Below are 24318 nucleotides of genomic sequence, written 5' to 3'. Positions count from 1 at the left end.
CACTATTTTTGCTTTGCACTTTTAATATTGTATTGGCTTAGAAAAGATTCCTGTGATTCAAAGTGAGACATTTGTCATTTGCCCTCTCTTATCTTCATAATGGAAAGAACAGAACTAACAGAAACATTCCCTTGACCTAAGCCTTGTAGAGGTTTTCTATGTAAATATAAAGTGACATATGCCATCTGATTCCAATCTACATTTGTACACGCCTAACTAATGGCCTAGTAAACGATTATACTATTGTAGCTGTAAGGAATAAGTGAATCATAAAACCCTTACACAGCGGTTTAAAAGTGACATCTTCAGGACTAAAGAAGACTTTTGTTTGACGATTATTCATGGACACTTTCACTGTTTTTTTGAAAGATATTCAATCTTGGATGAACTGTGCTGGACCCATACTGACAAAAAAGTAGTTGGCACTGAAAGGTGGTCAGATGCATTTTTCTAATAAACTGGTCTGGCCATACATGAGGAGCTACAGTACATTACCACAAAGCCTGTTCAATAGCTCTTAATACTTTTATAGTTCTTTGGTAACACATAGCTTTTATGGGCTATTTTTAAAGCACAGCACGGACAAACACAAAAGCTTTGAAAGGTCTATTGAACTAGCACAGTGTGCTTCAAACCAAGTATGATGTTTACAGCAATATATGGCCTCATTCAAATAATAGAAGCACCCTAGAATTTTTAGCAAATGTTGTAAACTGTGAAACTATAATGTGTGACAGCATTTTGTGTTATTTTCATCGCATCGTGTGGGGTCAAAAAGGGGACAAACCCAGCCGTTTGGTTAAATTAACCCAGAAAATGTTTAGATTTGACCCAGCAATGGGTTAAAACAATGCATTATCTTAAGCTAAAACGATTAAGGGTTAATGCCTTTATAGTGTAACTTTTTCTTAAATAGGTGAAAGTTAAAGATGTCAGCAGCACCACCCCTTTTTAATAGAATTTTGACACAGTTACCTATTATAAACTCTTTCCCCATCAGCGTTTAAAAAAAAGTTGCCAGCCTGCACCAGCATTTTTCAAGATTTTCACAAAAGTTTAATGCCTTACAGAAAATGTTCTTAAAATAGATAAACATACAATATATCAAATGAAAGAACAGACCCTCTGCTTTCAAACAAAAAAAAAAACCCATTTCATCCTACCTTCATTATTTTTCTTTTTATCACCTCTCAAATATGGGTAGGTTTCTTCAAAAACACACAATTTTGAGCAAAAAGCTGAGATAATTCCATTTTTGTGAAGGACTTTTGATAGAGATCAGATTCAGAGCGATTCTCAAAACTTACACGGACATACAGCTGTTTGCCCTGGGGCGATACTTCCATGTTTTATAAATTGCCACCTAGTGGATAATAGCAGTATTGCGGAAAACGGAAATACTCATCATTGGCAGGGAAACATTTTCTCTTTATTTACGAGTTAACTCGTCAATCGTTGGCTGTTAAGACCACTTTCTGGGTTGCCTGTGTTTTTTTGTGATGTTTTTTGGATTCAGTTTCATCTTTTCAATAAAAATTTTTTTCTATCATAGGTGGCGACAGACAAGGTAACAGGAAAGCTGAGTTCAACTCTTTCATGGGTGAAGAACTCAGTGTCGCATACGGTGAGTCAGATGGCTAGTCAGGTGGCAACACCCTCTTCGCTGCACACCACAGCGGCTTCGTCAACTACCTCGCTGTCCTCGCCCTCCTCGGCCTCCCCGTCCCAGCTCAGCCCGGATGATGTGGAGCTGTTGGCCAAACTAGAGGAGCAGAACAGGTAAAACTAAAGGATTTGTTTCCTGTCTTATCTGTTTTATAAGAGTGCAATAACTGTAACACATTGCTGGTTCAAAATTGTGCCTAAAGCACTTCATGGTCATAATATTTGCTGTTAAATACCTAGGCACTACTGAATAAAGTATGCAGAATGTCTGAGTGTTTGCTTGCTTGTACATTTTACACACATATCTTGAATTTCTTATTTATAAGTTAATTTTATTAGATGAAAGCACTTTATTCCATTTATCACTTTCATCTTATTTTTATGCTGAGCAGCAGGAAGTTGTAAAGGTCTTCAGGCTATTTCTTATGAAAGTGCTTTTGTTGTTTGCACATTTTTAATTGTGCATCTGACTCAGAGACAGCTTCCTTTTAAAGCAAGTTCATCTTTGTTTTGTGGAGCTCTAGTCTTGTCCAGAGCCCCTCTGATTGTGTGGCTTCAATTTAGACAGCACTTTAGTACAGTGTTATGTCAAGAGTATTGACGTGATGTTAACACAGTGAAGCCATCGCCGGGGTGGCTGTGTTGTGTTTTCAGACAAGTGATACAGTGCTTTTTCAAAAATAGATCCTGAGAGAGATGAAGGTCTAGGGAATCTGTCCGTCACTCCTACTGTCCCTGTTTTTATCAGTTTCCCCTTGTAATGTACCGTGTCTTTACTGTAGTTGCAGCAACTGTGCATAAACACATGCTTGTGTTTGTTTTTCTGCATTACGACAACTATTTGAATGGTGGTGGTACTGGTGATGTTCTAATGATCTAGGGCTGTAACAATTTATTTGAATAATACGGAGTGTTAATAATGTTTGGTTGGTAGGTTAATAGGCTAAACAGGTGGTTTCTGTCCTTTAATTTGTGTTCCAGTCCTTAAATTTGATTGGCTGTAAGGCATATCATTTTGCATCATTCCAGACTAGAATATGTGAGAAGTGCTAATTAAAGGGGATGCAAGGAATGTCTTGCTTGGGGCAAAAAGGGCAAGTTTTAAATTTTGAAAGCATCAGTGTTTTCTCATGAACAAAGCCCTAATTGCTGATGTTGAATAGAATAGCACTTAGCAGGGGTATTGCTCAGTAAAACTAATTTAAACTGTGTTTATACTCATTCCTCGCTCTGCACCGCAAGCCTCCGCTGACTGGAGGCACACGGACGAGGCGTTCATATTTGATGTGCTTGTTGTTTGCAGCGGGATTTAGAATTCCAATAACTCTAAATCCTATGTAAATAAATTCTTGTTTTACTAGTACACTTTGCATACTTTACTTTAAAAGAGTAAGTTAAAGAGTCTATGCCTTGTTTTGCATGGATTTATCATAGAGACGCGGCACAGACGCGCCCTAAATAATGTCATTAATAGAATAAGTCAAAAATGTTGAAAGCACTTCAGTTTACCAGTGTTCATTCACTCTTCAGTTTCTCCTCATACAGCTTTTTTTGTTAGTTGCTTCTTTTTCAAAAGCATTGATGCTTTGATTTTGTCGATATACATTTTTATAACAGTGTTTTAATACAAATCATATTATTACCACTGCACATTCACACATACCCGGCTCTTGCTTATGCCTCACACCCAAGTACTTGTTTTTTAGAGACCTGTCAAGTACTCAAAATAAGAAATTCATCCCTAATATTTAGTCAGTATGTTGACTCAGACCAGCGGGGACCTTTTATTAATAGCAACGTGGGTGTGTGAACAGGTGACCTATGACATTATCGTTCATCAGGACAGCTGGGTACACAGCTGGTTCAAGAGCCGACCAATAATTCCCAATCACCTGCCCTCTGCCGCAATGCTCATACAATTAGAGTAATGCTGCCTAGCACAAGTCAGATTGTGTGTGTGTGTGTGTGTGTGTGTGTGTGTGTCCATCATACTGTACTTCATTAAGTAAACACTGCTGGCCAGGTCTTAGTACAGTTATTTAAGATAGTAAGAGAGGGTAAAACAGAAGAATCTGGGCTCCAGGATTTAAACTCCCAATGCTTTTAAAACTTTAATTTGACTTTAAAGGTGCTGTAGAATGTAAAACTGTATTTACCTAGGCATAGATGAATAATAAGAGTTCTGTACATGGTAATGACATATCATGAGCCTCAAACATTGTTGTTTCTTTCTTCTTATGTAAACCTGCATGCAAAAGAAGGCAGGAAAACAACCCAATCTTAACTTAACACAGACTGTGACATTACAGTCGTGATCTACTTCCCCAACATTAAATTACATATTAAATGAATTACAACATTGTTACAATGCTAAAAACAAAGTTGTGACTGTTGAGTTATGGTGTATTCATGGGGCGTAAGCTTTGACGCTTCCCATTCACTTTTAAAGGGCGATGTCAAGCGTGTGGGCGAACTGAATTGTGGATCCGTCGGCGCAGCGTGACTGCCGTTGCTCGTGGCAGAAGTTGAACATTTCTCAACTTTTCAAGCGGCAACGCGAGCGTCAGCCAATCAGATTGAATAATGCAAATAACCTAGGCAAAGCCAGCCAATTACGTTTATGGAAGACCGGAGCATGTACTGCGGCCACTGTGATTGGCTGTTGGCCACGCTTCAGACAAGCCTTCTGTAAGCGTTAACACTTTCGCCCCGTGTGAATGCGCCGTTAGCGCAATATGCTAGTTAATGATGTATGTTGTTAACATTTAAACTGAAGTTCTACTATTGACGTTACTGTTACGTTTTGCAGGTCCATACTGAACAAACACAAACTTACCACTCAAACGTCTATTTCCAATATTCGAATAATTGATTATTTCTCAAATTCTGTACCTTCGTCTGATACAGGCTCAATGCGCAAAAACCCAGAGCTACTGAAATGAGCCGCTCTGAAAAACAGTCAATCGGAGCAGGGCTCATCATTATTCATGACCCTTTCAAATAATGTAATAATTAGGGATGCAGCGGTTGACCGACCAGAGATCGGAACCGGACGTTTTTTGCGCGATCGGCAACCGGGCGGTTTTTTGTATTTTTTCGGCCGATTTTTCCGGAAGTGCACCCACGTGTAATGATTTTTATCATCTGCAAACATGTCTTTTGTGTAAAAGCATTTAGAAATCTGTGCGCAGGACATTAAGATTGCAAGCTGCAATGTCTGTAAAGGACAAGTTAATTACGGAGAAACAACAGTACATTCGCATGGCTCTCAAGTCTCACGCATTCACTGTGAGATACACGCATTTCAGTCAGTTTACACACTCACCTCGTGTATTTCTAAGAGACTGATAACTTTTCCTGCTATATACAATTAATGTGCGAGGCGCAGGGAAGTTATCTGTCGAGTTTAGCTGTCTCAAGTTTTTCTCGCGCTCCTCTGATGTCAATCACTTGAACTGATGCGTGAAAGTTAGAAGAGCAAGATCCGATAAATGCTGTAAATAATTATGCTTGATTTATTAAAAAACTCTTAAACTGCTTTGCAATCAGAAGCTTTAGCTTACCTGAAACTAACGTAGAGGCTTCCTGAAATTAATGAAAGGACCCGACATGTATTTCATTATTATTGCCATGTAGTACTGAACATGTAACCTTATCTCTCTCTTAAACACAGCTTAAAATACACGCTGATGGCAAGTGCTGCAATCCTACTGTATATAATACAATTTGATTTTAATTTTGATACATTTGTATTTTTTAATATGTAGAGCAATTTATTTAATTTGGATAAATTTGTCTGACTTTTATCAGACTTACCAATTGTTATAATTTATATTTGTGCTGGTCAGTTATGAATAATAGGTAACATTGAACTGCTAGCAAAAACTTGAGAATTTGGTGGGGCAGAGGGGCCTCTCCCATAACAGATGTTATCTCACTCCAAACTTTTAAATAAAACCTGAGAGCCCTGCATTCAGCACAACAAACTTGGTCAGACATTTAAGTTCATCACCTGATAGAACACAATAAGTATCAAAAGTCTGTTGATAATGCAAAACAGGCAAGACCTTCAACCCTCACTCAACCATCCATGTCAAGGTCTCATTTAACCACTTATGTTTGTATTGAACGCAGCCTACTGCACAGTTACTGCTGTTAATTTTAGATGGTTACAGTTATTGTTTTCAATAGCCAAACCAAGTTTAGACTGTTAAATACCAAATAAACATATTATGTATACTTTCATTCTTTCTTGTTTGTTGCTTGATAAGAAAAAAAACCCGGAAATCGGATCGGAATCGGCCAATTTGCTTGTTAAGAAAATCGGTATAAAAACCGGCCATGAAAAATCAAGATCGTGCATCCCTAGTAATAATAGACCATTTCATTCTGGGGACAAATCATTTTGATGTTTGTACACTTTTACTGAAACAAAATACTGACCATGAAGATTATTTTTTGCAGTGTAGACATCATGGCAACTTGTTATCTTCATTATACAACTTTTAGTTTTTGGGCGCACTCACATTATCCAAACCAAACCAAACCATGCCCCAGCGCGATTGTCACCCCTCCCTATGACCCCAGATGTACGCACTCACACTGTACTTTTTATCGATCCGAGTCCGGGCGCGCTTTCGTCATTAAGATGCGATTGTTTTGAAAAAAGCAGGAAGTAAAGCTTTCTCTTAACACTGGAACCCACCGTAATGATAAGTCTGTGTTTTTTATTCGGAGTCGTTTGGTGCGCGATTACAGGCAGCCCTCTCACATGTCATCATATTGCTTGGTTGATCTGTCACGTGTGCAGCTCGGACATTCATGTAACCCCGCTGCTCGCATCAAAAGGTTTTTACGGAGGCAGAACAGAGCGATCACACTAGTCAAACAAACCAGGCTTTGGGGGTCAAACGCGCCCGAGCGCGGTTTGGTTTGGATAGTGTCGTGTGAGTGTGCCCTTTGTGACACAGTAGTTACAGATACGGATACAAAAATAGGCCTTTTTCATTAAACAAGTGACCATGAATTTGCAATTGCAACCGATTCCCTGTCTGTTTTAAAATGTAAATGAGCATGTTGAACTTCTTGTGAGATTTTGTGTTAGTGGATCATGGGCCCCTCCTATTTCTTCATGAATTATTAATAGGGTGCCGACCTCCATTTATTGATGGCTCCTCAGTCCACACTTGCATAGAGCTCACTGCTTTTGGTATCACAGACTGGTTTCAGTATTAGAAAAGAATCAGAGAGAGAATTCACTTACCAAACACCCACACAGATCTCTCTCAGCAGCAAGAAAGTAGGGCAGCCACTGAACGGATCTGCGGAGTGTTGGAGCTCTGATTTTTTTTACTTGTGGGCATATGGGGATGTTCTGCCACAGGCAGATTGGCATAGAGTGCCACTAATGGTAATTTCAGCATTACAGAGACACCTAACAGAAGACACACTCAGTCAGTTTAAAGGTGCTCTAAGCGAATTGAAGCGTTTTAGACCATAAAACATTTTTTGTTACATACCGGAAACATCTCCTCACTATCTGCTTGCTGCCTGTCCGCTGATCAAACTGTAAAAAAACGCGATCTCTGTAGACAGCCCAGGCTTCACAAACGGCAATATCAACAAGTGGCCAAACCTAGCATTACAAAACAAAACAAAGTATTCCAGCCAATAAACGACAAAAAGGATTTGGGGGTGGGGGTTGGGCGTGTTCATGAAAGCACGGAAGGGAGGGGGAGGGGGAGGAGTTAGCTACGCTCCGTCTGTTTGAAAACAGTTTCAAACGTCAACAATAACTAACGTCTCGCAGATTCGCTTAGAGAGCCTTTAAGTCTAAACTAAAGACTCATCTCTAGCAATCTCAAGCATTCACCTTATTTAGCTTCCAAACATACTTATGCCACAATAGTTATCTTGAGCGGAACCGTGCATACACACATCCATCATACTTTATGACTGTATGCCTTTAAAATGACATGTGATAGCACCTTGTTTCTGTTTCCCTGTGTCTGAGACAGACAGGCTCAGTTCTGGTCTGGTGTGATGCTCATCCCACTACCGATCCCTGACGCCCACCCTTATGCTTCCCAATTGACTGTCCAGCGACAACTTTTAGCTTTGTTAAATTCTATAATAAAATATTTATTATATTCTATCTATCAGTAAATCGGTGCCATAACATTATGACCACCTGCTTAACATTATGTAGGTCCCCCTTTTGCCACCAAAACAGCCCTGACCCGTTGATGCATGGACTCCTCTAGAGCTTTTCTATCAGAACCAGCTTTAACTTTTTCAGCAATTTCAGCTACAGTAGCTCATCTTTTGAATTGGACCACACGAACCAGCCTTCGCTCCCCACGTGCATCAATGAGCCTTGGCTGCCTATGACCAAGTTCGCCAGTTCACCGCTTTTCCTTTCTTGGACCACTTTTGATGGTTACTGAGTTTTGTTATTACCCCAAAGGTTTTGTCTAGAACAGCTCAGATATAACAGTCTAGTTATTTGAATAAATATTATTAATGACTCCACTATAGGGCTGGGTGATATGACAAAAAGTTATTAATAAAAAATTATTAAAAAATATTGCGCAATGAGTTAAATAAAGGCCTTTCACGTACAGTCTAAACTGAACCGCTGTTTAAACCTGTGTAACTCTAATCGGACAAGCAAATGTCGACATGAACGGCGACAATGCTATTGTTGGTGTAAAAAACGAATGAAGTGGTTCTCGCTTATACAAACACATTTCACAAGAGCAGCTGCAGTTAAAGTGCGGGTCTAAGTGGTAAGTGGAGAGAGATGGCATTACTTTAAAACTTTACCACACCTGTTGCATTTATAATCAGGTCTGCATTTTAAATGTAGTGTGTTTACACAAGAGTTTGGGCTGGACTGTGGAGAACGTGTGTATGGTATTTTATTTTAGTGCAGATGTTTGATGTCTGGAGATCAACTGTGTTTAACATCATGAAACGATTCTGCATCATGGTTTGTCATCACGCTTTCACACTGTGAAAGAGAGTAACGGGTGATGTGACCGACAACTAGTCGTCCAGTTCGGTTCAATACACAAACAGAGATTCACCGAAAATGCTTTTCCCTTATTCTCTGATTACAAGTGACCACAATCAGACGGCTGTATCTGTGCTCTCACTCACTCTAAAAAGCCCCGCTGTGACATAAAGCGGTTTACATACACTAAACATCTATTATATAAGCAGACACCTAAACGAAGGGTTTTAAAATACTGATTATTTACTCTGGGCTTTGCCTTTATTTGCAATTACAACCTATCTGAAGTGTAAGGTGGTTACAAAATTACCTTTGTGAAGCATCCTGCACAATTCTTCGTTGGGCAGGTGTTTCTGTTTAATTAGTTTTTTCCTCCAAACTCTCTGGATCTGGCTCAGACTGGTAAGGCAATACCAATGCAATAGGCAGTTTACAGAGACCGTTTGTTTGATTATCTGTACATGCAGGAGACACTAAAACCTGATTATGGTCATCATGGGCGGTACATTTCAAACACGTTTAAAACGATTGACTATTTTCAATAGTTTAGACCTCCTTGACCAATCAGAGTATACTTGCCGTTTGTGGGGGTGGGGCCTTGAAGGCTTTCAAGCGTTTTAGAGAGAGGTGTTGCCAATTATGCAAAAAATAATGTTTTTTTTTACTTTAAATCAAACAACAGTATTGTGGCCCCAACAATAAATAAATGAACTTTGTGTTGTCAAATAAGTCGCTCTTTAAATTTTCATTTTACTTGCAGCTGCTCTTTTCTGCATACACCCAATGCACGCACACGAACACAGCCTGCCATTCAGCATGAGTCCAGAGCAAAGATCTCTTTTATGTCTTAAAGCTACAGTAGCCTAATTTGTCAATAATATTAAACAGATAATCACTTTCTGCTCATGAAGGAACTGTTTCACTTTATAAGAATGTGTGTATATTTAATTCTTAAACTGAATACTTTGCTGTGTTTTATTTTAAGTACAGTACATGCGTAAGCGTTTTTAAAAAGCATATTACATTTCTCTTTGTAGAATGAATATTTGTTGTGCTCATTTATTTGATATTAACAGTTAGTCATCAAAAAGCTTACATAATAGCTAGAAGAATCAGTATCCGGCATTGGTATCAGCCCATCATGATGTCAAAAAATCTCAGAATTTGGTATTGGCTGTAAAAATCTTGATTGGAGCATCCAAGCATTTTACATTTATGCATCAGCAGAGACCCTCTTTAGACACATTACATTTTACAGGACATTTTAGTACTATGTATCTCCTAGAGATTGCCTTTATGAAAATGTTGATCGATAACATATTTTGACATTTAACCTTTTGATTCCTCTTGTGAAACCATGACATTTTGTGTCTGGTTAAAAACAACATTTATAGTGTTAAGCAGGAAAATTATCCTTTACATTTCACGAGGTATTTAGTAGACACTTATCCAAAGCGATGTACAAAAGTTAGAAAAACAGCCATAGTCATATTCTCACCATATTATATGCGAGTAATATGCAACTGTAGATCCAAATAAACAGTTTCTTTGCATGTCTTATGCTTGTTTTTCATGGTTGACATTTCTATAGAATTACCCTAATAAAGAGCAATTGACATGGTCAAAACGCTTGTAAGGATTTGAACTCTCCACCGACCGGGACCGAGGTTGATGGTCTTTGTACTTTACAGATAAGCTGTGTGTGTGTGTGCGTGTGTGTGTTTGTGTGTATTTGGTTTTGGGGAGAGAGTGGAGTAAGACAGCGACCATAAGAGGGTTGTCTCACTTTTCACAGATACACACACACTGCCATTTAGGATTACTTGGAGGACTAGGAAAGACATGCGGATTTCAGAATGAGCTTCCCGTGGTGAGCCGCTATGCAATAATACCTTTGATCGGTTCTCTGTCACGTGCAGCAGAAGTACTGTAGCAGAGTTGAGATTTTCAGCCTGCCACTTTTTGTTAATGCGATCTTTTCGCTGGCGCAGTTTTGCATAATGTTTGTCTTTGCTTTTTAGTCATTTGTAGAACAGGTACTTTGCGTGTCTGCTTTTAATGTATGAAATAATTTGGATAGGAAATATGTAGTGTTTGTTTCCTGTATAAAAATCCATGTTTCAGTTTAACCACCGGTAAATCATTAACAAGCAAATGTATTTTAGCTTACTTGTTTACTGAATCAAAGACATCAAGCTAACTTTTAAGATTTGATTATTTTTAACATTATTAAGTAGGTTTGTGTTACTTTGCGTTATATATTTTACTATCTTATGTATGGTGGCCAGTGAACAATAGATAAAATTGGGTTTTATTTGTTTTTCTATATGTTTTCCCAAGAATGAAAACATCTGTCTTTTGGGTTTTTTGGTGAAGAACATTTGTCCCTTCCTGTGAAAACCCAGCTCAAGTTATTTAGTAATTTATGAAAATAATTTTCTACAAAAATCATCCTACATAATGTAAAGAGCATTATGTAAAAATATACCCTTGATATCTTTAATACTGAGTAAGGCAATGTCAAATATTGAAATCAATGTAAAATCAGTAACTGAAATCAAAAGTTGATCTCATAATTCGATTATAAAACTTTAGCCTGGATTTAACAGACAGGGTCACATATTCTGACACATTGAAATTGTTGCGCTCACATGGGGTATGCCAGCCAGCAACCTGTCCCTATTCTGTTCCCCCATTCTTTCTGCCTAATATAAGCTCCCAAAACTTTTTGCTTAAAGGGGTCGTTTTGCCTTTTCTACAGTTTATGTCTTTTTTTGTATAAATTACAATACAAAAGAAGTATATAAGTCACTGATAATGTGTCCTTTATCCTGTTTTATTGTTTCAAGATATTCAACCCAATGTTGATTATCACATTTTTTGATAGAATTACACTATTGTTTATATTTGACAAGTAGAAGAGTTTGATTAGGTAACCTGGTATAAAAAGCATGTGATCACCTCACACAAGAGTTATGCAATGACTATGGCAACCACAACCAATCGGATTACATTCCCATGTATCCTGGTGAAACCCATGACTAGAATTTAAAGTAACCTTATGTTATTCAGAATTGTGTTGTTTGCTACTTCTGTTGAAACATTTTGGATAAAAACTCATGTTTTGGATGAGTGATATAATATGACAAAGAATGACAGTCTCTTTCTTTACTTCCCTCTGCACACTTACAATTTCAAACGTTGATAACAGCTCTTCAGATGTGAACCCTATGACTCCTTCTCATTGCTTTTCGCCCATAACAACCGTGGCCCCCCTCGTGTGACCCAAATGTGTCTGTAACTGGATCCAGTTTTTTGAGCCTTGTTGGTGACGTCGCCCTATGCTGCCTTTAGAGGCCCAATCCCCTGTATTTTCCGAGATCAGGTTTCCATGGCTTTGTGTCTGTACTGTCTGCTCTTAAATGTTGAGGTTAGTCTAGAACAAGAACATTGCATTCCTTTCTTTCAGCTGATTAAGGGCTAGTATAACAATAAAAGCACCTCCACACTCTAGCTTAAAGTCAGAAAGACTTGTGTAACTTTGTGTTTGAGAGTTTAGTGTCTTGCTAAAAGATCCATTTGCTTTTTATTGAGTTTTTGTTTTCCCATTTGTATATTGTCAAGATGCTAATTTTGGCTGAGAGAAAAGTTTTGCATTTGATACGCTAGGCAGTTTTAAATGGCTTTTCCATTTATAACCGTCTGCCCATAACATTCCCTAGAACAGACAGTCATAACAATGGTCAGTTGCTCATCCTAAATACTTCAGTTTAAAGTTAATGATATAAGCACATGGTCTAAAGTGCACAGTGCAAGTGCGCTTAGGGCATGTCTGAATCCACTTTTAGTAGTACAAAGTTATCATATACAGTAAATCTAAATAAATGCAATATTAGCACTTTTCCGAGGCTACAGGTGAAGCAGCTTTTCTGCCAGCTGATCTCAACTTCATGCCCTCTAAAGTCATGTAAACTGTCCTTACTTATGTCCAAGAGACTCAATAATAATCATTTACATTTTAATCCTTTAATTGTTCATATTTAAAAACTTTTGTGTGCTGCTGCGCATCCGTGTGTGTAATAAGCAAACGTGCATTGTCGCGCATATTAGCCTACTAATGTTTTAGTTGGTCAATGGCATAGTCTATTATAGTTGCTTCAAAATAGCAACTTGCAAACAATGCACCTGAACACACCTCGTTTTCAAGCCAGCATGCCCCTAGAATCGCAAATGGGCGCTTATGCATTTGCTATTTAAAGGCGCATTAAAGGTATAGCGGAAGATTTTCGTTTTCCGGGTGGATCACCACTGTTATTGGTCATCCCAGATGTCAGTCATTCTGATTATATGTTGACGTATTACCCGTCGCACGTGCTCGCCTCTACGTTTGCTTTCTGCACATGCGCACTTTCACGTGTTTCAACCATTCATTGAAGGTCACATTCTCACTGTATTTTTTTCAAAATGTCTGAGGGTCACAAGAGAAAAAGTGTCTACGAGTTGTATGACAAGAAGAGAAAGGACTATAAATAAAGAAACAAGGCCAGATGTTTATGGGAGACTATTTCACACGCTGGCGTGAGCTAAAAGGACAGGTTGGGCTTCCCACGCGAAGTTTCTACTGGAAAGGTACATTTTGTCATGCTATTTGGAGAAATCCATTTAAAATCACTGCTGGTAAAAGTTGATGTAAGCTATGATTTGCGATGCTAGCCCTGGCACAAGTCACGAACCGCACAGACACGGTAAACATGCTGACAGAAACTTGTAAACAGAGCGAAGAGAAGAACTGAGCTCCTGCACGCTCTCTCTCTGTCTCGTGCACGCGTTTAACAGGCGTTCCTTCTCGGGAGCATTTTTTAAAAAATATCGAGGGGCGGTTCTTTTAAATAATTCGGGAAAATCTTCCGCTATACCTTTAAGGAAATCTGTGTGACATCAGTTCTTGTTGACATTCAAAGTGTTGTCAAACTAAACTGAGGGTGGCTAACTCCTCCCCTCCCCCTCCCTTTCGTGCTTTCCATAGACTGTAAAAAAAAAGTTTAGCCGTTAAAATATTATTAGCCTAATAGTTTATTTTGATCATGGTGCTACGATCGATGGATAATTCTGAAGTTGTTTTAAAGAAGAATAAAATAATAATTTTTCAGTCATTTGCGCTGTCACACACTTGAACGTCTCCGCATATGTACATCATTGCGACGTACATTTGCAAATGATCCATAAAGTCATACCTCCGCAATTCTTTGATCGTTTGTGTTTTAGAAGTACTGTATGCTCAAACTCTAATGACAGCAATGTGATTGCTGATGCGCTGGTAGAGAGAGAGAGGCGGAGAAAAAGAGAGAAAGCGCGGCTCTGTTCAAAAGTGGAAATGATTGATGTTATTTGAAGTCGGCTCTTACAATACAAAATACCTGATTAAGCTATTACTTGGCTATTATACACATTTTTTCGGGACGTTCTTGCGACCCGGTGGCAACTTGTCCACGACCCAGTACTGGGTCGCGACCCGGTGGTTGGGGACCTCTGGTCTACAGAGACTGCTTTTTTACAGTGTGTTCAGGGGACAGGCAGCTAGCAGATAGTGAGGAGATGTCTTTGAATGTTTTATGGCCTAAATTCACTTAGAGCGCCTTTAAACAACGTGACGCTGGACGTGAAAATGATAACTGCATTGCGCCGGGTGTATGATAGGGCCCTTTGACTCAGTGGTGGTGTTTCACGAAAACCTAGGGTATGGCAACATTTCATCGTACAAGGAGGCCATTCTCAAATAACAATTATATGTGTACATACTCCACCAACCTGTACAAAATCATACTAAGAATGCACGGATGTACACTTACACAACAATACGGAAGCAATACAAATGAAAAACAAAAATAGAAACTGATAATCATGGTTGTTTTAAATGCTTTTCAAATGTTGTAATTCTTAACTAAGTGCAACTCCAGCAACAGATGAACTAAAACAAGATAATATCAAAACAAAACATATTATGACATCCCTTTACAAATCTTGTCATGACAAATGCCAATAAACACTTAAAGGGGCGGTGAATTTGTCGATTTTATTTTTTTATACTGTTGTCTGATGTCTACTTATGATGTCCGTGTGGTTTTTACATTCAAAAACATAAAAAGCAATAAGTAATAGGCTATTTTTTAACATGGATTAGTAGCTCTCTGGAGAAATGGTTCACTTGAAGGGGCGGGCCGCATTGAAGACCTGGACATAAACACCCACTGCTATGATTGGACTGCTTCATTCCCCGTCATTACATGTGGGGAAATGTTTTAAAAACATTAATGTGATAAAAATAGCAGCCGAACACACATATGTTTGAGCCATAAAAGATTCTGGGTGCTAAAGATGATACACATAAATGACAATACGTATAGTAAAGTAGAAACAAAACTCGACGTGACTAAATTACCGTATACAACACAGTAAACAGGCATCAGAATCTAAACTGCGGCTGATAAATCCTTCCTTTTAAAAACTTTGAAAGTAAAATAAAAAACTGTAATTTGTTTCGTAATATTGTGGTATTTTTTACAAATGATTTATCTGTGAGCTTCATTAATTTTTTAAAATTCATGTGCCCTCATAATCTTTAATCAAAAATGCAAATCTCCTCCCCTCCTAAAACGATCTCTCTTTACTTCCGGTCATAATGTATGGCAGGTGGGCGGGGTCCGGGAGAATATCGCTGCGATTAGCAATTAGCAACACAACCCAACTTCAAATGATCCAATCAGATCTCGATGGACAAATTCAAATCCAGCCCTGCCTTATTTCATTTCAGAGGCCGGTTTTACTCGGATACGTCACCACGGGGAAAATTAGGCAATTGATACTTCAGTTTCATGGTGACTTTAAATGATGTGATAGAGCACATGAGTGCTCTAAGACTAAAACACTAAATAAAACTATTAGTAAAACAGGGCTAAATGCAAAAACAAGTCTTACCTTTTGTTATTGGGCAGTTTTTAATGCACAAGTGACCATATTCAAAAATGCGAGGAAATAATTAATACAATTCACTTCGACTGTGCTACAATTTCCCAGTGGAACAGAACATGTTTATTTATTCACAGAGAACAAATTATATCACTTCTGGAATCATGTATGCAATATGCATAGGTCGAGTGTGAGGGAGAACCGTGAGGTACCGCGAGGGTGAGTCGAGAAATCATTTGCTTTCGCCTTTCGAACCACTCTCGCGGCACTTCGATGTCATCCCCCTGTCGGTTCCTGTGTTATAGCATGAAGTTGAACACACGTGTAAATTATCCCTATTAGTGATGTACCAATGTTCAGATATGTTCTAGTAAAAATATTTACAATTATCTTTAATGAGCATCATTATAGCCTGTTGATTTCTGGTGTTTGGTCTGAATGCTGCGATACGCAAACGCCACCCCTGCTTTGACTCCAATAGTGCCATTTAACACAGAGAGTGATCTAAAGTCTGCTGTCGTAAGTGATTTATACAGTATCAATTTTGGAAACAGACCGAGAACGATCCTACAAGCAATTCAGTTTTTTTTTTCTTGGTATGTTTGTGTTCAAAGCTGCCCAAAACAAAACTTTGGTTTGAAGACACTGCCCTTAGTTTGTTAACAATAACATTACCAGTGTTCTTTTATAGAATGGGTGGAAGTTTCTTTTCATTCTCTGCCCTAAAACCTGTTCGCCATCAAGTTTACTGACAATGAACTTGGATGACTTCCTTAAAATTGGGCAGATTGTTTTATTTTAGTTATGTGACTGTTACCTCATTACATGATGTGTCTGATTCTCTTAAAGGAAATACATGTTTTGCCTTTGCACTGTATCATCATTTTTTTGGATGTAGTTTTAGCTTCAGTTTTCATTACACTTCTTTTGAAGTGCATGCACAGATGTTTTAGTGTATATAATGATTGTATGGTTATCTTTTCAGGTTGTTGGAGACAGACAGTAAATCTTTACGTTCCGTAAATGGCTCACGGAGGAACAGTGGCTCCTCGCTGGTGTCCAGTTCTTCAGCCTCCTCCAATTTATCACACTTGGAGGAGGATACATGGATTATGTGGGGACGAATCGTCAATGAGTGGGAGGACGTGCGGAAGAAGAAGGAAAAGCAACTGAAGGTAACAAGTTGTGTGTAAAAATGAGGTTTATGCCCTTTATTAGATGACCACATATGGAACTCTAGATGCTAAACTCTAATATGTTTTATTGGTCCTTATGGGAATTTTAGAGCAAAGCACACCAAACATAATGGACTGTAGATGTAGTGTGACACAAGACCATGAAAGTAAAAGAAAACATCAACTAATGTAAATATGTTAGTTAAGTAGAGAAAATGTAGAGTTAATTTAGAGGTTAAGCCTTCATAAATAATCTGTGTGGCATGTGTTAAAGGAGCTTATTACACGGCTCTCTGGAATGCTTGATTCTGATTGGTCAGTTGAGACATTTGCAGGTTCGTTCTTTTCAAATAATAACCGCTCCAAAGTAATAACGCATAGCCGCCGGTACTACTTGTACGATTTAAATTGCTCCGTGACATCTTGTGACAAACACTGGACAACCACAACATTTTGACATTAATTTTAACATGTACGGAAAAAACAAAACATTTAAACAGTGGATAGAAGAACGAACAACGACAAGACACAGAGAGTTTACTGAGACTGAACTTGACAAAATAGAGCATGACAGCTACGAAGCCAACACACAAAAAAATACAGAATGGGCATTAAAACTTCTCAAAGACTGGCTAAAAGAGAAAAAAATGGAGACAGACAAGTATGAAGCAGAGGATCTTAATAAGGTATTACGATCATTTTATGCATCTGTGCAAAGTTTCGCGGAAGGATAAAAATGTTATTTTAAAACAAATATGCCAATAAAATGTTTCAAATTCATATTCATGTCCAGTTTTTTTTCTTATGTGGCAAGTAGCCGTGTAATAAGAAAGGGATAATGTAGAGGCAGCCGGTAGTTATCGGGAAATAAGCCCCTTCAGTGTGATACAAGATAACGAGAAGCTAGGCAAAATCGGGTTCATAATCGAGGAAAATCGATTCCGATTATCTATGCGATTTTGCCTAGCTTCTCTGTGAACTACGGGTCTGTGCAATAAATGCCGCTCCATCTGAAAGCAGCTGATGGCGATTTACTTCTTATCACGGAACCGGCTTTACTGATGACACGCGCATGATAATCGCAGCAGATTTTTTGCACAGCCCTACTTGTAAGTGGTTCTGTATAGCTCAGTGGTAGAGCATTGCATCAGCAGCACAAAAGGTCATGGACTTGAACCCTGGGAAAGCACATTCTGATTATAAAAATGTATACCTTGTAAGGCTCATATCCATAGCAACTTGCAGTGCATTACATTTACACAATTTCCTGACAAATAATTTTTTTTTAGATTTTCATCTGTATATTTAAACGAAACCAAATGTTGTAATGCTAATTTTTAAAACATTGTTGTAATTGCTCGTTCAATCCCACTATCCGCCTTTGTCCATTATCCAAGTCATTCATTTGAAGCATAGCTTCTTAAATTTTCTCCACTTCCATCTTTGATTTCATTGTGTTTTGCATATATCAACCAAAAAAAGCGATGGGGAAAGACAATGATATGAACCTCTCCTGTATCACCATATTACAAGCGCCCACTTATACAAATTTTTTCCTTGCAGTGTAGGTTTCTCACGAAATTTAACAACGTACAGTAAGACAAAGAGTACAAAGTCAAAGTTTGTGTGTATGCAGCATGTTACTGTATGACCCTCCTTTAAGAGCCACGGGGTGGCTGGGTGTCTTCTATCCAAGCAGCAACAGAAGGCTTTTGTAAGGGCTTGTGGTTTAACAAAGGCAATCTCTAGCACACACCAGAGGGCTTTTGATGAATCTCAGCACTAAAACTGTGTGTAGGTGGACTCTTGTCTGGAACCCCTGCTGGAATGACCAGCTGTGGAAATCAGCAGTCTGACTTTGTGTTCTGCTGAGCAGATGAACACAGGAAACGGCTTTATCATGTCAGACATAATTCTCATTTAAAAAAATGCTGAGCTGTGCTGTAGAAATCTCTGACAAGGTTATATTAAGCAGAGAAAAATTCCTGTTCTCTTGGGAAAAACATCTAAATGCTGGAAAACCATTTGATGTGTACTCCAATCCTTCAGAATAACAACTATTATGTTGAATCACTGATCCTTAAGGGGCAGTCAAAAATTCATATTTTGTTGTTAGTTACTCATGTCTTTTTACAACTGTATGACTTTTTGCATTGATCGCAAGAATGTTTAAAGAATGTTCATGCTGGTGTTTGCATTACAATGAAAGTGAACGGGGACTGAATCTGTCAGTCCATGGCATTCTGCCTTGTCCCTTTGTGTTACACTGAGGAAAGTTTAACAAGTCTGAAACAACACAAGTCAGTGAAAAAACAATTACAATTTTTTAGACTGTTCCTTTGTTTTCTCAGGATGTTGTGTCCACACTATTATGGGCGATATTTAAATCAATGGTTTATGTTTGTTCATAGGATTTGGTTAGGAAAGGAATTCCCCATCACTTCCGAGCAATAGTGTGGCAGCTGTTATGCAATGCCCAGAATCTTCCCATAAAGGAACAATACTCTGAGCTGCTGAAGATGACCTCCCCCTGTGAAAAACTCATCCGTAGGGACATTGCCCGGACCTACCCTGAACACGAGTTCTTTAAGGAGAAAGACAGTCTGGGACAAGAGGTGCTCTTTAATGTTATGAAGGTAGGTCTTCTCCTTGCTGCATCAATGGTGTGGAGCACAATTTAAGGAAAGGAAAAAGGAAAGCCAGGATTGTTTACTTATCAGTGAGTTAAATAATAAAATCTCAAAATGAACTGATCCTTACAAAACAAAAGACTGAGAAAAATTACATTTTTTTCTTTTCTTGATGGTTATTTTATCGAAAAAAGAAAAAATTATGAAATTGACTCAAGATACTTATCCACATGATAAAGGAGGTCTTAAATGTCCCAATATCTCAGAAACTAATTTTTTACCAAAAACAAAGTTCCTGGCTTTTGCCTTTTGTAGGGTAGTGTAGTTCTGTCATGTATTTCTTATTTGTTGCTTGGTCAGTTAGTGTTAAGTGTCCTATTCTTCTACCAGTGTTTATCACTAACTTATTAAATTTTTTGGCATTAAAATAAATCATTGTTGAGATCATGTTTCATGTACTTTCTAGTTTATTCCCGCATCATCAAATAATTTTCATTTAACATGCACTGTAAACAATTCTCTTACTATTATTTGGAGTTGAGTTGATATAACTTGTGTCAACTTCATTTTATAAGTTGCAGCAACTCATCTCTTGTTAAGATAAATAATAGTTAGTTGAAATTACTTTTAAATCCGGGGTTGATTAAACAAAAAAATGAATGCACCAAAGAATGTTTTAAAGTGTGGCTTGGATCCGTTAATAATGAATATGCACAAAAAGTAAGGTAAACCAACATGGCAACCTTGAGAGGTTATTTTTGCTGTCAAATTTATTAACAAAATTAACTCTCATATGATTTATGAAACATTGCAAACTTATTTACACAGATGGCTCACCGAGTGTCGGGTTGTCACTCATGTGATTTATCACAAATATTTTTTTATGCATGTATGACAACTATATTTTGTATGAGTTAATAATTAAACTACCGTAGTTGTTTGCCCTTTCATGCTATGCTGTTGGTTTTACATAGATCAAAAATCGGCTGATATATCAGTGGATCTGTATTTTGTAGTTTCAGGATTTGAACTTACAGCCTGTTTTATCTTTTTTTAAAACAAGCATACAGAAGAAAAACTGCACCTATAAATACATCACTGAAGGTTGCTTTACAGGCTGTATGAGATGTGTAGAGAATTAACAGAGTTGACACTGCTCTGAGCCCCTAATTGACCTATAACTGATCTGAGATCAGCATTCACAGATCTATCTTGTTTTGCAGGCTTATTCTCTGGTTGATAGAGAGGTGGGCTACTGTCAGGGAAGTGCTTTCATTGTTGGCCTTCTTCTTATGCAGGTAACACAAAAATGTATTTACAAATTGAATGATTTTTAAAGGTGCAGTGTGTACATTTTAGGAGGATCTATTGACAGAAATGCAATATAATATAGATTATGTTTTTACTGGTGTATAAAGACATGACATAATAAACCGCTATGTTTTATTACATTAGAATGAGCCGTTTTTATCTATGTACATGGCGGGTCCCCTTACATGGAAGTCGCCATTTTGCACCACCATGTGTTTCTACAGTAGTGCTAAAGTTTCATCACTACATTGTCTAAGATGACCTCATGTTTGTCCTGTGGCGGCTAGCCGGCTACCCTAACTTCTCTATATGCTTCGAAAGGGAATGGTCATCGGCGAGACTGAGCCGTTCACAACCTCACCACCTTGCATGTACCAGCCTTTAAAATCTACACACTGCACCTTTAACAAGCAGTATTATTTTTAGGTCAACATGAAAATCATTAAATAATGATGCAGCAGTATTAATTCAAACGCATGAAAATATGCAAAATTTTGTGATCACGTCTAAGGAAGGATTTTCAAATTGTTTGTTTTTTGTGTTTCTCGATACTACTGTTCCACTCTGTGATTGTGTGTATAAATATTGTTTCCTTACTAGATGCCAGAAGAGGAAGCTTTCTGTGTGTTTGTGAAACTGATGCAGGAATACAGGCTGAGAGAGCTTTTTAAACCCAGTATGGCCGAACTGGGTCTTTGCATGTACCAGTTTGAATGTATGATTCAGGTCAGTGACATTCAAACTTAATTTGACCCTTTATTAAGATGTTTAGTAATATTATACTGTCAACTTTACTTTTAGCATTAATTACAGCGTTGGGGGCGGCACTGTGGATCAGTGGGTAGCACTGTTGTCTCATAGCAAGAAGGAGCACAATATTAGCATCACAATTTTTGAATATCACCAGTGACGGATGTTAAACCAACATACACATAAGGTTCAGCTCTGCTTAAAAACATAGCCAGGTGCCTATCTAAGAAATGGGTCAGTCAGTGACATGACATGCATATTTTGGGTATTATGTACTATTAAAAACATATATGACATGATACATTTATGACATGTGTCACTTAATTCTATTAAACATATTTAGTTTAAATACATTTTCATTTTTTTTATGATAAACACAATAATTTTTAATTTGGTATCTCAAACTTGTAAAATGTCAGGCAGAGCAACTGTCCGTACAAAAGAAAAGTTTAAGACAACTGTTAAAAATACTGTTTCAATTATTAAAAATTCAAGATAAGATACTTTGGCATTTCTTTATGTTTGAAACCTTTCATATACACAAATTTCACAAATATCACACGCACGCACACACACACACACACACACACACACACACACACACACACACACACACACACACACACATAGATACATACACATACAAATATATATAATAGTTGTTGGGATGTTAAGAATATTGAAAACTTTTGTCCAACAATTTGAATGTTCTCAAATGTCAAGGTAGTACAACCACAATAATGGGCCTTTTATAAGAAGTTAACAAGTATGTTGATGTTAAGTTTGTTGATGTTAAGTTTGATGTTAAGAGTTGTTGGTTTGGGTTTAGATGTTCTTCCTGTGTCAGTATGCGTCTACACCGGGTACTCCGGTTTCCTCACACAGGCCAGAAACATGCAGTTCTTTTGAATTGGAGATGCCAAATTACCACTTCCCCAGTGTGTGTAGGGATCAACTGTAGAGTTTAACCAGTTCTCTACATGAAAATAACCTTAAATGCTGGAATGGCATTAAGAATAAACAAACAAACACTGCAGTTATGAATTGCACAGTATTTGGAGTTCTCTGTTGAAGTCATCTGAAGGTCTCACTGATTTGGTTTCTCCTTTCAGGAGCAGCTCCCAGAGCTTTATGTGCACTTCCAGGCCCAGAGTTTCCATACCTCCATGTATGCATCATCCTGGTTCCTCACAATCTTTCTTACCTCATTTCCTCTTCCTGTTGCCACAAGGATCTTTGACATCTTCATGTGTGAGGTAAGACGATTTAGTTTGTCTTTCTCTTTATTGCTTTCTCTCTCCCACAACTTCTTTTTTAATACATTTAGTCACGTTTTGCATGCAAGCCTAAGGTAATTGAAAACAGCATACTGATGTATTTTCATGATCTGTTATTGCCCCCTGTTGGATCAATTATGCTACCGTTTTTACCAGTGATGTCTTCATAGGGTTTAGAAATAGTGTTTCGTGTGGGAATGGCCATCCTGCAGATGAATCAGGCTGAACTAATGCAGTTGGACATGGAGGGGATGTTGCAGGTGTAGTATTTATAAATACCTTCTTTTCTTAAAGATAAACTCACAGTTGATAATATATTTTATTCTAGCTGATGCTGGTCTATTTAGGAGCTAACATACATTAGAGTCTGGCCCACAAATGTGTAGGGTGTACAGATTGGTATTGGTCAAGAAACACAAACTTTTGAAAACTATAAAAAATCATATTTTCTATTTGCTTGAGTATTCTTATATGTGCAGAAACATTCTAATGGAAAAGTACATAATAAACCATAATTGATTTCAAAACAGCTGAAGACATTTCTGTTTGTTTTATCAACATGACACACATTAAAACATTTTTAACTTGATGATAATAATAATAAAGTTTTTTGTTGCAGCACTTTCACAAGGTCATCCCTTACCAGCTTGAAAGTGGACCAGACAAAGTAATTCAAGCTGCTTATCAAGTCAAATACAATGCCAAGAAAATGAAAAAGTAAGTCTGTCATGCACAAGGATGAATCCTTTTTTTTTAGTATGTTTTTAAGCTTTTAAATTGATTAAGTTTTGTTATACCTTTTTTCTTAGATTGGAAAAGGAATACACTACAATCAAAACCAAGGAGATGGAGGAACAGGTGGAGATCAAGGTGTGACATCCTATTAACATTTACATTTACCAACATGCTGCATGTCACCCTGCTTGTGAAATTTATGCTAAGCCTCAAATCTCATCAAAGGTTGATTTCACTTCATTTCAGGTCTTAAATTAAGATCTAAGATATCAAAGTTATATTTTCACAGAATTTTCTTTACATTATGTAGGATGGGTTTTCACACGAAGGGTCGCATATTAAATACAGCACTGTCTAGTACATATATTACATTATGTTGACTGCTCTTTGACACTGGTTTTATTAACCCTCTATTACAGAGACTACGCACAGAAAACAGACTTCTAAAGCAGCGAATAGACACTTTGGAAAAAGTAAGTCATCAAGAATGGTGCTTTAAGAAGGGAAGGGGCAAGCTCCTTCTTTTAAATCATTCCCAAATCGAACACATGCGCTCGCCATCATGTCTCGAATATCTTCCCATATTTGAGTGTCTTGAATTAGTTCATGGCTCATCTCTTTGCGTCCTCCGTCCGCCATCGCTGTCATCGATAACAAACGCATGCACACCCGACTGGGTGTTTCATAACTGACATGTCTGGCCTGCATGGACATTTGTTGTTTGTTAATTCCGTGAAGCTGGTAACTAAACACGGGTAACAACAAGGAAATAACCGCCTAGGTCTTTTGGTTTA

The 24318-nt window shown here is 37.9% G+C and overlaps 1 protein-coding gene across 7 annotated transcripts in view; it reads left to right on the top strand.

Annotated features, from left to right (window-relative positions):
* Positions 1–24318, top strand: part of evi5b (ecotropic viral integration site 5b) — a 77388-nt gene that overhangs the window by 11391 nt on the left and 41679 nt on the right. For 6 of the 7 annotated variants that reach the window (XM_073815141.1, XM_073815138.1, XM_073815137.1 and 3 more), the window contains exons 2-11: positions 1553–1779; positions 16632–16821; positions 19233–19457; positions 20675–20749; positions 21363–21488; positions 22625–22768; positions 22960–23049; positions 23409–23506; positions 23599–23659; positions 23944–23997. In XM_073815141.1, the coding sequence (XP_073671242.1) occupies positions 1553–1779; positions 16632–16821; positions 19233–19457; positions 20675–20749; positions 21363–21488; positions 22625–22768; positions 22960–23049; positions 23409–23506; positions 23599–23659; positions 23944–23997 (1290 nt within the window). Of the gene's footprint in view, positions 1–1552; positions 1780–10416; positions 10551–16631; positions 16822–19232; positions 19458–20674; positions 20750–21362; positions 21489–22624; positions 22769–22959; positions 23050–23408; positions 23507–23598; positions 23660–23943; positions 23998–24318 lie in introns of those variants that run through there. The other variant, XM_073815142.1, reaches the window with a different exon arrangement.

This window comes from Paramisgurnus dabryanus, chromosome 7 (genome assembly GCF_030506205.2).
Source record: "Paramisgurnus dabryanus chromosome 7, PD_genome_1.1, whole genome shotgun sequence".
Taxonomy (NCBI): Eukaryota; Metazoa; Chordata; class Actinopteri; order Cypriniformes; family Cobitidae; genus Paramisgurnus; species Paramisgurnus dabryanus.
Note: the sequence above shows the minus strand (reverse complement) of the source record. Positions and strands in the feature narration are given on the sequence as shown.